Raw genomic sequence first — 16,392 nt, 5'->3', positions numbered from 1 at the left:
GTTGTTAGGAATTGCCACCATAGCAACGTTACAGCTACTAGTTCATGCAAAATGTATCTTTTTTAACCGCTGCAGTCACATATCAGAATGAGGAGTTGAACCAAGACTAGCTATTTCTGCACAGTATGGTGTTCACAATGGATACTACAGTTTAATTGTCTTTGCATTTTGCTGGGCTTTCAAAACTATCCACCGTGACACAGATTGCACTTAGATCTTACTGAAAATATCAGCCACATCTGTACAAGGTCAAATTATCACATTTCTGGCAGTTTAGTGAAATTTGGTCAGCTGTAAGTTTTGTCAATGGTTGTCAAAGTTTGCAATCATTGCAGTGACCAGTCAAATTGAGAAATAGTTTATCACATATCATATTTCTACTTTGAAACTCTTTGTATCTACCACATGCTTCTAAATTTCATGGAAATTAATTGAAATGTCTCTGACATTCCTTTGTGGAGACTTGTGTTTCAGTATCATGGTGTTTTAATTAACCATGCTATTGAACATGCTTTTGATGACGATTCAACGGTGTTATTTGATGAAAATAATCATCAGCATTGAAGAGTTGTAAAATATTAAATGTAGCCTGGACCAAAATAAGGATGAAGTTTATTTTTCATTGTAAGAAATATTAAAACTACCATTAATGATGCACAGCTTCAAATTTCTTTTAGTTTCGCAAGAGATTTAAATGGTGGATGTTAGAACTCCTATCAAATGAAGAGATATATGGATCAGAAGGTTGATATTTAGTATGAGATTAACATGGTTGCCAAGATGCAGCCATATTACATTGTTACTTATGATAGTTGATTTGACTGTTTTTAATTGAAACTAAGAATTCAAGATTCAAAATCAGAAGTGCTGTTTCTCTGGGAAAAGCTAAGAGCCGTGGGTCAAGGGAATGCTTAAAACTTAGATCGTGAGATGGCAGTGGGTGTGTTGGATCAAAACTCATGCCAAAAATAGTTCTTCTCCGATGTGTATAGTGTAACTGCCATGTAGCTTGCACAATCAGAAAGTTTTTTTTCATCAAAAACTTAACTGATTATACCAAAACTTATCCATAAATTAGGTATTCAATGCAATGAAAACACAATTAATACAGACATGTCTTTCATTAGATAGCTTACAATATATGTATAACATTTCAAGGATTTTATTCAATTATTTTATTTTATTCAAATTTTATTCAAGGATTAATAAATTAATTCAATTTTATTCAAGGATTAAATTTGAAGCTTTAAGATTAATTTCAAGTTACTTTACATTGAGAATATTTTGTCAAGTTTGTTAACAGCTTAAGAGGCCTTGGTTTTGAGATAGAAGACTCTTTCAGGTACACAAAATGTAGCACTGTTATATCGTGCCAATCTGAACCCTGTTATATCATGCCAATCTGAACCCTGTTATATCATGCCAATCTTTACCCTGTAGCCGCTGTAAGATAAGACATTGATATAACATGGAACCCTTGTCATTAATGTAAAGGATGATGATGTACTTGGGATGGATTTCTACTCATTTAACTCTGTTTACCCAATTTTGCAGTGACATCCAACTATGATGTAGTGAACTCAGACATAACTTTTGTTTGTAGGAAAGGTATTGCAAAGTTGTTTAATTGTGAGCATTCCATGAAAACATTGAGCGCACCGCTTTCCTTCAGTCCTTTCTCATAAATGTTAATGTAGGGTATTAAACAATTAAATCTAACTTTTAATTAATTTTCTATGTGTTTCTTTTTTTCAGTGTTCAGCAACTTGTGGCAGAGGTCATAGATACCGTGAGGTTTATTGTCAAGACCCTTCAGACAGAGTTGTACCGGATGAGTTGTGTAACAATGAGAAACCAAAGCAGCACAGAGGATGTAAAGGCACAACTGATTGTCCCCAATGGAGGACGGAACCATGGAGTAAGGTTAGTCATTGATTTCATCAGAAAACATCTCATACACAATCTCTACTGACTGCAAACACACAACAATCTGTATTGCATTCATGATACACTATTATAAAAGTTCTAACAAGCTCCCTTGACTTTAGTTCATTTTCCTTTACTATATCATATAGCTTATAATATACTCTCTAAATTACATAATCAGTTTGGTGCATGTCCAAATATTGTTATCAACTTTTGCATTTGTGATTCTCATGCAACATTTTGTAAGTTGAACTCTTACTTACCTGATGCTGCATTGTTTAAGCACTGGATGCTATAGTAACATTGACATGTCTACTTTTTTTGAACTATCAATGTTGTAAACATTCACAAAATGTTAAATTTTTTCAGTCATGTTCAAACTCAACCATCACAAACACTTTGATCTTGTTACATCATAACTTTGTAGGTATCCTTATCAACATCACAGACTGCAGTATTGCATGAGACTTTCAACCTTTGTACAATTCCCCCCCCCCCACACACACACACACAGTCCTAACACTAATAATAGTAAACATAAAAGGTTTGAAAGTCATATATTCTCATCTTCCTAACACCACACATACACTCAACAGTGCATGTGCGTGGCAGTGCCCTGTTAGTCAAACACTGCATACCAGATAAAGAAAGCCCATCACACACTAAATGTTGTATCACAATTGTAGTGGCTCCATTTCTTCTATACACAGACACATATAACCCTCTTAAATATTAGACTTTGTCAGAACACAGCAGAGTTAAAACTGATTCCTAGCATTTCTACGGACACACCATTTTACTGTGTGTATTGAGTAGAAAATTCTTACGTCTATCAAAGTTTTTGAAAATCTCATGCTGAAATAGCGTAGTTTCCCTAACATAATGTTTGACATCAACTCTCTGTCATCAGTGATACTTGTTCATCCAGGCATCTAAAAATACCCTATGGCAGGGACTTGTTCTTTTCTAGTAAACATTTGCTGTGAACTAGGGGTGTGTATGGTGAAAGCTGCAGACAACTCGTTTTTCAAGGTTACAAAAAGTATATTGGCCTAATTTAAAAATATAAATTGTGTATAGTTTCAGCAAGGTCAGCTGTGTCAGATAAGGGTAGTAGAGCACTTGATTTATGGTTTGATCATCCCATGAAAGCCAAGACTAGGTCAACTCCATGAGTAACATCCATCATACTTGTGTCTTTGGACTTTGACATAAAACCCCAAATTTTATCGTCATGTACATGTATGCAGTCACCCATAGATGTATGATTTCACAATTTTTCTAAATGTTTTGTAGTTTCCTTTTTTCTGTTAAAGTGTTGTTTACTATATATAATGAAATATATGTCTACAAATCCAAAATCCAAACAAAGTGAAAGCAATTAAGGTTTATGCCCTTTTAAGAATGTAAGATGAACAAATCACTGAAATAGATGTAGCAACTTAGCATGATAGTGTGTAATGTATAATGACATGTTTTGACATGATGACCTGTTTATATCTTTTACTAGTGTTCAGTTACTTGTGGAGAAGGTACAAAGACAAGAACCGTTGTATGCAAGAAGAAAAACAATCGTCAAGTTCAAGTTGAACTCTGTGATCCAAGAAAGAAGCCTCTTGAAGTTAGAAAATGTAACCGTGAAGAATGCATCACATACACTTGGCGTACTGGCAAGTGGTCACAGGTAAACATTCTTATTGTATTCAGTTCTTTGTATTCCTTTGGACTTTTTGTTGAAGTAAATAATTTTTTTGTTGTGGAGGTTAAATTCTCACTCCAGCTTGAAAATCTTCTAGCCTTCCCAGTCATGTGATCAGTGTTATCTGTCCAGTAACCAGGAGAGTTGATGGCTGTCTTGTTTCTGCCACTGTGAGTTTGCAGAACAAATTGCATATTTTAGAAAGGTGTTTTATTGAAAATTGTATCATTTTACTCCTTATAATACAGATATTGAAATTTGGCAAACAAAATTATAAGTATGGAAAATAAGAATATTAAACATGATTTATACAATTCGCTGAGTGCTGTTTCCAAAAGCCTTCAGTGTAAAATTTCGATTCTTTTATATTTTATTGTCTTAAAAGGGTAAGATCTTAATGAACTTTGTCTTTATCTAACATTCCGTCATTGAAAACTGGCATAAATGTTCACCCATGCTTTGATAAGGAACTTCAATAACTGCTCATTTGATCAAAGTGTTACAGTGTTTGAATATCAAGATATTTTCAATGACAGGAAATCACAGCCAACAACCATATATATCACAAATATACACCTATGATTTCCTTCATACTTGGCCTATCTGCTACCACTGTATAGCCTTGCTGGTTTAATTGTGCTGTAATACTCATCTTTTGACTTTTCACCCTGACAGTGCACAAAATCTTGTGGTGGAGGCCAGCGACACAGGATAGTTAACTGTGTCAATGGTGAAGATAAACTTGCTGAAGATATTTACTGCAAAAAGCGAAAACCAAGGGAAACTAAAAAGTGCAACTCTCAGGAATGTCCTACCCAAAATGTCATATGGACTACCGGAGAATGGTCTGAGGTATGACATCAATTTGACTTTTACGTGGCATGAATTCTAAAATATTTCATTAAGTTCCACAATATTCTAGATAATCAGGTACAATCAAGAAGTATTTGCATAGAACTTTAATAAAGTTAGAAGTACATATAAATGTTTGTATGTGTTTTGATGCTATTTTCAGTGCTCCAGGACATGTGGTGAAGGCCAGCAGAGTAGGAGAGTGATATGCCAAGCACTTAGTGAAGAAAATTGGACAATACCAGGTGAAGTAAGTGGCTGTGATTCCAACAAACATCCAGAATCAAGCAGACCCTGCAATAACGGCCAGTGTGAATCAGAGAATTTCTGGAGAACTGGAAGCTGGAGTCAGGTGAGCTTATACAAAATCTGCATCATGAAACCAAAGTTGTTACATTTATTTCCTTACAAATTTATTTGTTTTTCTCCTGATTGAAAATGCGACTTCATACTGTAAAATGTGTCTGTCATAGATGGCCTGCAGAGATGTGTATATATACTTGATATGAATTAAAACATATACTTTCCATACTCAAACATTCCATAAGGGGTCAGATTCCTGAATCATTATCAAAGCAATGCCAGTGTAAGGTCCATGGTTTATGAGTGTACGTACTTCCTAATCTGAAATTTTAATCTGAAATATTTCACGGGACTACACAGGGATTAAAGTAAACTTGTTAGACAACAGACGCATGGGGTCACATCATATGTGAAGCCTTTCTGAAATTTAAATTATCTAATGTTACACTAAATTCAAGGTAGTAAAGTTTTGAATTTCTCACAAGGAGTACGTATCCTTTGGATCTGCTGCCAAAGTTTAGGTTGGAAAAATAACGATATGAATTTTTATTTGAACATAATAACAATCTGGCCATGATGACCGGTAGAAGATTAAAATGGAACCTTAAACTTCCTTTTCAAAGTTAGATAATGGTTGACTATTATGTTCAGATGTATGCTCTTTTCCTTGACTTTAGAGCTCTTTGTCAATTTCAACGGTATTCTCACTTTACTACTTAATCTCTGAGTTTTATCAGCAATAGTATATAGAGAATAGTCCTCTTGTATTGTAATAATACTCTCTGACATTTCCCAATGGCCATTGTCAGCAACATGGAAGTCATCATTGCTTTGGACTTGGCACAGAAAGTGTGTAGGTGACTTTATATGAAATATGAATGTTTCTAATACAGTACATGTATATTTCATCATGTAAAGCCCCTTTATGCTTACAATTATCGTAGGATTACTAGTAACAGAAGAACACATGTATATCTCAGTTTTTGATTTTGTTTTCTTTGTTGTTTGAAGTGTTCCAGAAGTTGTGGTATTGGTACCAGCCAAAGAATTGTTGAATGTCAAGGTAGGAATGGAGAAAGAAGGCATGAATCAGAGTGCAGTCAGCCAGCAGTCAAACCAGAATCAATACGAACATGTGACATGGGACCATGTAAGTATTCTGTCTGTTTGTTGGTGGATAGGTTTTATGACTCATGTTAATCCTCACCATAGCTTGCATGTTCATTCAATTTATAGATAGTGGACTTCTAGAAGCTAGGAAGATTATTTTGAAAAGAAAAGTTGATGCATCTGAAGAAAGTATTATTATTATTAGCTCCCATTTGCCATACATATATGGCAATTGGGAGGTTATATGGTTGAAAAAAGTCTGTATGTGAGATGTCTGTCTGTATGTATGTATGTATGTATGTATGTATGGATGTCTGTCCGTCCAACGCAAAAACTCCGAAACTGCTGCACGTGTAAAGCTGATTTTTGGTGTAGTGATGCCATATGTGGTCTAGATGTGCCGTTGTTAAAATGAACTTGTTAGTTTTATGGATATGCAAATGAGGTAGAAAAAAGGGCGAAAATGGTCAAAAATCAATAACTCAGGAACTACTCTTCTGATCGTTGTCATATTTGGTTTTTAGGTACCTTGGGCCCCACTCATTCAAACATATAGATTTGGTGTCGATATTGGCTGCTTTCTATTTTTAATGAATTTTTTTCTCTATTTTTTGCCATATCAGTAAAAAATTGTTTCCTCTGAAACCAATGGTCTGTTCGCTTTAAAATTTGGTTTGCAGCTTTCTTGTGATGACCCAAAGTAAGATTCATCGAAATTATGGCAAAATTTGCATATTTGTATTTTTGGGCAATTTTTGCCATTTTTGGTCCAAATTGAAACTGTGTATGCCATTACTTTCTAATTGGGTGTGCAGGTTCCTAGGAGTGACCTGAAGATGACTCGGTGAACTAAAGGCCAAATTTGCAAATTTGTGGTACTTTTTGCCATGCTTTCAAATTTGGTACACGGTGAAATGTAGGTCATTCATTAAAGTCAAGTACTGCCTGTGTGAATGAGCAGATTATGATTGTGCTGTTACCAGGCTGAGGTGTTATTTATACAATGTTAGACGGTAATTGATACTCAACTGAATTTGACTTACATTGTATGTAACTCTTGTACTGTATAAACCTTATCAATTCACCCAGAAAAAAATAATTAATATAATCTTAAATAATTGAATTAATTAGGAAATCAACAAGCCAAAATAATTTTAGTGTAGAATTATTAGAAAGTTCAACATTTTTGACAGTTTATAGTGAAAGGTTTACCATTTTTGATGATTAAAACATGTAAAGGCAACTTTCCTGAATCCAGACTTTGACATATTCTGTACCGTCATGTATTGTTCTCTGTATGTTATCTAAAAGAAATTGCTCATAATAGTTTGTCATGATAGGTTGGCCAAATAAAGAGAGATAGAGACAGCTCCTATTTCCAGTTGTGATCAACTTGATAAGGATTAAATAAAATTACATTTTGAGGTAAAAAATAGAGTGGTCAATTAAAAGAGTGGTCAAAGTGATAGGGTTTTTATGGTAAAGCTGGGCTATATAATATTACTCATGTTCTATTTAGAGCAATTATGCAATCTGTGTAAACAGTGCAATGAAAGAGTTACATGATTCCTTATAATGTTTTTGATGACCTTGAACTTCTTAAGTTGAAAACATTTGTCTCTTCAGTGTGCTTTCTCTGAGTACGTACAGTCTCAACTTATTCAACAGAACTTACTTGCAATGTTAATTTGAGAGTTAAAATGTGCTTGGTTAATAGGATGAAAATACTGATAAAGTTAACAAGCTGAAATTCTTTATAACCTGACAGATATTCTGGGTTTTTTTGACATATATTGACAAGCAAGGCATGTTTACTTTAATTAGAATGTAATTAACTCTTGTGTATATTATTATAAGCAGTAGTACCAGGTATCAAGTTGAACAAGCTGATATTGATAGGTTGGGCGGCTGTTGAAGGTTAAAAGCTGTAAAAATAAATGTATGTATGTATGCATGTCTATCTGTTGTCTGTCTGTCTGTATGTATGTATGTATGTATGCATGCATGCATGCATGCATGTATGCATGTATGTAATATGTATGTCCATACACATTAAAAACTCCTAAACCGCAGCACCTAGGCTCTTTATAGTGATTTTAGTTACATTTCTTCAAATTGTGGTGAAATGTTGAAAGTTGTATTTTTAGGGCGATTTTCCCATTTTTGGTCAAAAATCTTATTTTCTGAAAGTGCTCATCCCATTGCCTTGAAAACTTGTATGTATTATCCCAGGGTTTGCCTTTGTCAGATTCGTTCAAATTGTGGTGAGATTTTCATATTTGTATTGTTGGGGTAATTTTTCCCATTTTTTGTCAAAAAAATCATTTTCTCCCAAAGTATTGTTGGATTGCTTTAAAACATGGTAGTCTTGATCCTAGGGTTGTTTTCTGTCAGATATGTAAAAGTCATTATGACATGGAGCATTTCATATTGCTGGGGTATAAGATTAATTTGGACTTACAATGGAATTTCCTTAGTAATCAACCTGTAGGAATGCAATGTCATGTGTGTACTGGTACTTAGTATTTCTGTAAAATGGGAGCACAGTGTCATTGACACTATTTTTATTATTATTTTTAAGTATTATTATTAAAGACTATTTATTGAACTGGAAAATGTTGTTATCAGATTTAGACCCACAGATAGGCAGTTTACTGACCAAGTATGGTAACCTGCCATGTGTAGACAACTCATTGACTGAGTATGGTAACTTGCATTTAGGTTTACCTGGTAGTTGTTATGCTGTTAAGCACATGATGAAACAGACTGACGATGGAGAGTATCTGATAGTGGTTCAAGGAAAAATGCTACGTATCTACTGCCATAATATGATGTCCAATACACCATTTGAATATCTAACACTGCCATCAGGAGAAAATGAAAATTATGCAGAAATCTATTCAAAAAGGTATGGTTATGACAAAATCAATATCAAGTAATTATAGTCAGCAGTATTGATTTATAGATGGTATATTCACAGATGATATGATTAGTAAGGATCACAAAATATATCATCCTGATTTCTGACAGTTTTCTCTGTAAATGAAAAAAGAAAGAAACTCTGCAATAGCATGTTGGTGGCGTAGTATTATAAATGTTATTCCGTCCCTATGTATTTTCCTGTGTAGGTGAATGATGCTTTAAATATGGCAAATGATCTCACAAATGTCACACTGTAAAGATTGCATGTCTGCTGCTATAATAATGTTAGGAAGACTCAACTTTCCACTTGTTTGTTGTGTGGATTGCCATGATTGTCCAGGCTGATCACTTACTCAAAATTGTGATTTTGTCTAAATGTTGTAGTAGAGCTGTGCTGCTTAACGTTTGTCTCTTTCTTTGTGTCAATAAGTTTTGCTTTTTTTGTTGCAGTCTTATAGAACCCATGTCATGTCCATTCAATGGTAATCGGAATGATGACTGTGATTGTACTGATTATAATCATCCACAATCTGGATTTACAGCATTTTCAAAGTTGCGCCTAGATATAAACACCATGACAGTCATCAGTAAGTGTACATCATTTCTTAGGCGTGAAGTAATTGACAAGTGGGTGTCTACACACATTTGGCACTATGTTCTACTTTCAGAAAAAACAAAAAATTTGTTTATTTTTCCTGCCATGTTAATGCAAAGAAAGAAGTACTTCACAGGAGTATCGATATCTCTGACAAAAATTGGCATACTTATATTTGAACTGTTGTTTGTTCAATTTTAGGGCTAATCCCCCCCCCCCCCCCCCGCCACAACCACCACACTCCAGAAACAAATTCTTTGTTTCAATGTTATTTTGTCACACTGACAGTATTCTCTTTTAATAAAGAAAAGTGATCTAGCTTTCAGGATTATACAGTCACAATCTAATGTTATTCAAGTCATGTAATGAATAAAATAGTTTACAATAATGATAATGAAAATATTTATTTCGTATTTATTTCGTGAAAATGCCGTCCATGTAAATAAACATCTGAAGCCACTTAACAGCACTTACACAATTGTAAGATAAAGCAGTGCATTGAATATCACTGTGTTTATTTCTTTCCATTATCCCAAGTTTTGTTTTGTTCTGGAGTATAAATGGAATTCTCTCCTACATGTAAGACTCATAACAGATGGACAATATTGCAACCATCGTAAAATAGCGCAAAGGACATTTGGATTTCCCTTGAAAATTACATGATGATGTTCCATAGCATCGTTGTCATCTACACTCATTGACTGTACAAGCAAGATCTGTGCATTCGCTTTCAATTGGTGTGGTTTATTTTATTTTGTTCACTATCAATTTGCACAGAATGTATTACCCATATTGCGACTTGGTGGAAGTTTTATTGAATGAATTCAAAGTAGAACTGCATCCCTGTAAACAAGTGCACTGCATGCTGGATGCGTCACTGACTGTGACTAAATTACACTGATGACAAGGAGTGATATCTACAGTCCATGATGGATATGATGATTTGTTGAAGTATTCCATTCTAACCTCCATTTTCTCTTTTATTTCAGCTTCTGATGACACATTTGCTGTTAAAAGACTAGGTGAATTCATACCGTATGCAAATGCAGGTGATTGTTACAGTCTCTCACACTGTCCCCAAGGCAGATTTCACATCAATCTGAGCGATACAGGCTTAGCAGTTTCACCAGACACAAGCTGGGATGCCAAAGGCAGAGCACTAACAAGGAACATTTTCAGGGAAAAGGTAAGTATTTTCCAACATTTTCTCACTCTCTGTGTTTTTCTATTGTAAGTAAATTAACCTCCAATACCTTAGATTCTTGCAAAATTCACACAACAATATCATGACTAAAGATGCCAGTTTTCATGGTAACATTGTAGCAAAACCATTTGGCCTGTCAGCCATTTGCCTTATCAGCTGTGTGCCCTGTCAGCCATATTGATACAACCCTGACTCAATACCTGTCAGCCATATTGATACAACCCTGACTCAAAAGTATTATCTCTGATGTAAGAGAATTTTATGTATCATTACAGTTATTATTTTCAGGCTGATGCATAGAAATTTTCAGAAATTGCCAAAGTTAGAGGGTTATCTAAAATACAATCATGGCAATTTGGGATGAAGGCAAACAATTTTATCTTTTCATCTGATTTGGCTTATCAAAGCTTTAATTTGTGGCAGGTATTAAAATGTTTGAGATTTAAAACTAGAAATGCTGTAAAATTCTATGTGTTTGGTTCCCTAGTAATTATGAAATCACGAAAGGTTGTAAATATTTGATGTAAGGAGATGTATCATCAGTGATAGTTTTCATCTCACAATTACTATTGCTACAGGACAGAAACAGACTTAATCAGACAGAATGACTGTTTATATCAGTCTGATTATGCACAGAGTTGATATGTTGCAATACCAGAAAATATTTCTATCACGTATACAATAATATAGGAATGCATACCACTGTCATAAAAATGAAGTGTTTGTTAAACATAATCTTCTGAGGTTTAGTTCATCAAGATAACAGATATGCAATCCCTCAACTGTAAAATTTTTCAACTGTCATGCTTATGAGATGTGAAAATTTGAATGAAAACTGTTCATTTGCCTGCTCTACTAACAAGATGTATTTTTGCATGTACTATAATACCCTGTCATTAGTTGCCTCCAACTATTATTTTTAACCATTGACCAGTGTGAAGGGTTGTTCTGCAATAAATAAATGTAAAAGACTAGGAGGCCCTAACGCTGGTGCTGTCATAGGTTTATGGGGTAGCTCAAACACCAGTTAAGAAATTTGTTGGTATTAAGGTAGAACACACCGCGGGGAGAGATATTTGGCCCCTCAAACTTCTACAATTCTTTTCTGATCCATCACTTGTTGGGGCTCTCTTTAAAGTTCTTGGTGTAAGAAAAATTTTCACCATCTTAATTTTTTTCAAAAACTGAAAATTTTATTTTTTTCCCTAGAGTTAACACAGGGAGAGCAGCCATTTTGAATTTGAAATATCACAAAATGTTGAGCAATTTGTTTTGCTAGTTCCAAACTATGCATGGTGAGCCCTGAGTTTTATTATTGTTTGGTAAGAGAATGGTTGAAAGTTTCATTGAGGAAAGTTTGAGCAAAATTTTCATTTCGAGGCACATACTACCTTAGGAGGACACAATGAGATATGACTGCTAAGTCATATTTATTTTTCTCCTTTTGCTGTGATCAGAACGGTGAAATAATCCAAGGAAGGTGCGGTGGATACTGTGGCAAATGTTTCCCTGATGAAAGCACAGGTTTAAAACTTACATTCACATCATGATGAAAACTCAGGTAAGGTTCATTCTAAATCTATAGTTGTAAATCTTAACCAAAGATTCCATTAGTCTTTTCCCCTACATGTATTTACATGTTATTTCAATGCTATTGGTAGCACATTCCTGAACCCAATGTCTTCAGAAGTTTACATCAGGAAAGGTATTGTATTTGCAGACAGCATAGGGACAGAGACATCGACAATGACTTTGGTTTAAGACAGCATAGGGACAGAGACATCGACAATGACTTTGTTTTATGTCACCCCAGTGATAGCTTACATTGTCTAGTTCCAAGTTCTCGTAGAAGCCTGTAGAATAATTCCAAATTATGGTCAAATTTTTTTCCTATCCAATTGCTTTATGAATTTGTTTTATATAGTACTTACATAGTGCAGTTGATAGTATCTTGTATGGATTGAGGCAATCTTGATTCCTTCAACTTCATTGTAAACATTTGAAACTCAACAAGCAGTTTTTCACTCACTCACTCATTAAATTGATACATTAAAATTAAATTAATACAGGAAAAATGCACCAACTATTTGAGGTTGTTGGGAAAGATAGCATTGATGTCATCATACAGCAGCTGACAACAGCTAGCAATGAGCTAACAAAAGTTGATGTGTCTGCTTATGAACAGGGTCTTGACCATTCATCTTGACATAGATTTTTTTCAATCATTTGTGTTGGTGGCATCATAAAGGAAAGTATATTAGTTTAAGAAGAAAAATTTGATTTTAATATTGTCTTTTATTTTTCGTCAGAATTATTGTTAATGTTTCTCTTTGTCCTTTTTGTTCTCTAGGAAATTTCATATTTGCACTGTACAGCATTCGAAGATGAAGAGTAATAATATATATAGAAACATATTTTAGAAGACCAAATCTCAGTTTATGCAATTTTTAAAACTTTTTAAAAGCAAGAAAATTGGTGCTACCACATGAAATGTTTCTTCATTGTATATACCATTCCAACCTGAGAAGTAACAATTTATTTTTATATATATTTTGCATTTTTATAAGTTATGACTATTTACTGTTGATATTGGGAAAGGAAAATCCAAAACTGTAAAATTTGAAGAATATTGTTTTGGATGAAAGCAAGCCATGACACGTCTTACCCTCAGGGGTTTGCAAAACAAAACTAAAACAATTGAGAATCAATTTAGATTGCAAAGCATTGAGCAGTCGTCTTCAGAATGTGATATTCTGTTGGAAAATTTGAATATTACCAAAGTGTTGAGAAAGATGAACCAAAATGCACTTATGACGTCATTTTAATGAAATAGTGATGAAATTACCTGATGGAATTGATGAATTGTACAGTTGGAATAAGCCAATGATATTTATGAAATGTACTTATGCATTATATGTGTGGAAAATGGCAGTTACCTCAGCACAATTTTTCCCAGTTTCATTTCTAAATTGTACCTCATAATGAAAACTTTCACTCCTGTTTGCCAAGTGCATCTTCTAAAGAAAGAAAGGAGACTTTGACATTGTAAATTGGAGAACAGTTCATGTGACAGTTTAGATATAAACTTTTATTTCTTTTCTTGGTGATGTCATCATCTATCACTGCAACTATTTCATCTGAAATATTTTAGAAAAATATAAATTCTATATATATATGAACATTTTTAATAGAAAAACATGATAGTCTGTAATTAAAATTTATACTTTGATTGTTTTATGTTATTTAAAAGAGAAAGAACAAGTAATCTTTGCTTTGTTCTGTCAATACGTATAAAACTTACTCCTGACCAATGAGGAAGCTCCTTGTATTCCTTTGAAATTGATTGATGATGTCATAGAGCTTGGTGATTTCAATGATCAGAAAGTCGACTGCTGCCTGAGTAATTCAAATTTCACCATTGCAGTGAGTTGAATTATAGATTGCTGAGTAGTGTATGGTATTGGGCGTAGCAATTAAGAATCAGTACAAAATGATACTACATGGGAATCCCAAATATTTTACATTAACTCTGAAGCATTAAAACTGCCAAAGTAAATATTGTCTTATCTCTGTGGCAGGTTACCAGTATTTCAGAATTTTTCTTGTTGTGTGAAGTTTCAACAGACGTATATATATATGAACAACATTGATTTGAGGAAAACCCTCGTGTAATCATGTGTCAATTTATTTTTCATACCGGCCAAGTCACACATGTTGTGGCCAGACTTACAAGAAGTGTAACATTTCATGTTACATTATTTTCTGACAAACTTGAATGGATTTTCATCTATAATAAAATGATGACTTTTGTGTAGTAATTATTCAATTGAAAATTCAGACAACCAAAGAAATACATGACGTATAATTTCTACTAAAAACTGGATGATTGACCAATAAGTGAACTTACCTCTTTTCAAAGTGGAAATTACATACAGTTTAGACCATTGAAATGGGTTTCACTCAACTACCTCTATTACACTATGCAATATGAACAATTTGTCATTTTTTAAAGTACAAATTTACAAAGAAAAAGATCTTGGTGAAATCACATTTTCATATCAGAATTGGTGCTCCTTTATTTTTATACAACATGTTTTACAAATTTTAAACAGTCACAAAAAAACAAGATATATTTTACAAATATTGGCTGTTGGATTTTTGTGTCAGAGGATTGACTGCCTTAATTTAGGCACAGACACCCAAAGCTATAACCAAGCATCATTGATTAGTATACTTTATAATGCAACATTATATCCGTTCCCATACATTGAAGTATATTATTTACATTTAAACGTTTTACAGACATAAAATACATGTGCTGTCTGTTAGAATTGTTAGCCTTAGGCTACTTGTAAAGTTTTGATTCTTACAGAGAAATATTGTTTTTTAATTATTTGTATTGTGGAATACGATTGAAGAGTTATTTATGTCAAATGTTATGAAGTGCAAGGATTGTATTTGCTGTCTCATAATATGTATGCACTGTTCCCAAAGGCTTGTGTGTAGTGACTAATACCTAGGGGGGTGTGGTATAGCATGGTGGCATTGAAAATTAATCTTAGTTTCATCTCTGAGACAATACATCAAGATCTTCAAAATGAGAACAACAATGAAATTGTTCAGATTTAGCAATGCACAAATGTTAGCATCTTACTGTAAACGTTTTATTGAACACAGTGATTGTGTACCTTCAAATTCACAGTACACAGTGATTGTGTACCTTCAAATTCACAGTAAAGTTTGAAGTTATCAATACGCGGACAACATGTAGTACATCAAGGCGGCTTTGTGACACTGCAAAGTGGTCATCTTTTCAAAATTGTTGACAATTTCGTGTCCTCTCTGCCCTATTAGATGAAGTACTTAACAGTACTTCTTGTCAACTAAAATGGATATTTTGTTTGAAAATCATGGCGTATTTTCCATGATGAAGTTTAGGTGAGAGGAACAGTAGCATTAATAACAATATCTAACTTCAAAAACAGTAGAAAGATAATTTAACCCATTTCAGGCTTGTTTTACGAAACTAAAAATGTCATTTGCTTAATCAACATTTTACCAAACACAATGTCTTCTTCACAATCTCAATAATTGTGTCAAATGGATCTGTACACATTAACAAAACTTCATCATCAGTTCCAATCAAAACTGATTTTCTTTGAATGTTTGTGAAATGAATTGTATTTTTGCTTCTTTTATTGCCTAATATTTTAATTGTATTTAAATCAACTAATAAATATAAATTTATTCACAAAGCATGTAGTGATAATCAGTCAACTGTATTATGACGTATCTCATTTGTTCATTTCCAGCTGCAATTTGGAATATCATGCCAAATATGATTCTTGTGTTGGTTTTTTTTGTACTTGTGAAATCAGGGTTATATCATAAAAACATACTGTACAAAGTCCAAAGTATTTTCTGTACAATATACATATTACATGTAGATACTTGAAAGTGAATAAACATGTATTTCATATTTTCATGTACATTTTTCCATTTCTATTACAATAGACAAAGTGCTTTGTGGACAACTGGTTTCAAAAACTCTACCATATTCTGTGATTTGTTGCCAGGGCAGTCGGTTCCTCTCAGACAAAATTTACAAAATGTAAAATTGAGATTCCAATATATCCTGTCCCTCAGCTCTCTGTCTTCAAATGATTGATAGTTTGGCGCATACAGCATCAATACAATATTTATGCATTTGTATATTGTCTGCCCTTGAAGTGTAAATAGGTCATTTAAATACCATTATAACAGATATAGGTCTGGAGTGAA

The 16,392-nt window shown here is 33.7% G+C and overlaps 1 protein-coding gene across 1 annotated transcript in view; it reads left to right on the top strand.

The window, feature by feature from the left end:
- Nucleotides 1-16,090, top strand: part of LOC139134581 (A disintegrin and metalloproteinase with thrombospondin motifs 9-like) — a 145,742-nt gene extending 129,652 nt beyond the window's left edge. Inside the window, exons 30-39 of the mRNA XM_070701491.1 lie at nucleotides 1,756-1,923; nucleotides 3,437-3,610; nucleotides 4,301-4,477; nucleotides 4,641-4,829; nucleotides 5,792-5,930; nucleotides 8,612-8,798; nucleotides 9,263-9,399; nucleotides 10,397-10,593; nucleotides 12,069-12,172; nucleotides 12,962-16,090. Coding sequence (XP_070557592.1) covers nucleotides 1,756-1,923; nucleotides 3,437-3,610; nucleotides 4,301-4,477; nucleotides 4,641-4,829; nucleotides 5,792-5,930; nucleotides 8,612-8,798; nucleotides 9,263-9,399; nucleotides 10,397-10,593; nucleotides 12,069-12,161 — 1,461 coding nt within the window. The 3' untranslated portion in view covers nucleotides 12,162-12,172; nucleotides 12,962-16,090. The remainder of the gene's footprint in view (nucleotides 1-1,755; nucleotides 1,924-3,436; nucleotides 3,611-4,300; nucleotides 4,478-4,640; nucleotides 4,830-5,791; nucleotides 5,931-8,611; nucleotides 8,799-9,262; nucleotides 9,400-10,396; nucleotides 10,594-12,068; nucleotides 12,173-12,961) is intronic.
- Nucleotides 16,091-16,392: the final 302 nt, after the last annotated feature.

This window comes from Ptychodera flava, chromosome 6, assembly GCF_041260155.1.
Source record: "Ptychodera flava strain L36383 chromosome 6, AS_Pfla_20210202, whole genome shotgun sequence".
NCBI lineage: Eukaryota > Metazoa > Hemichordata > Enteropneusta > Ptychoderidae > Ptychodera > Ptychodera flava.
Note: the sequence above shows the minus strand (reverse complement) of the source record. Positions and strands in the feature narration are given on the sequence as shown.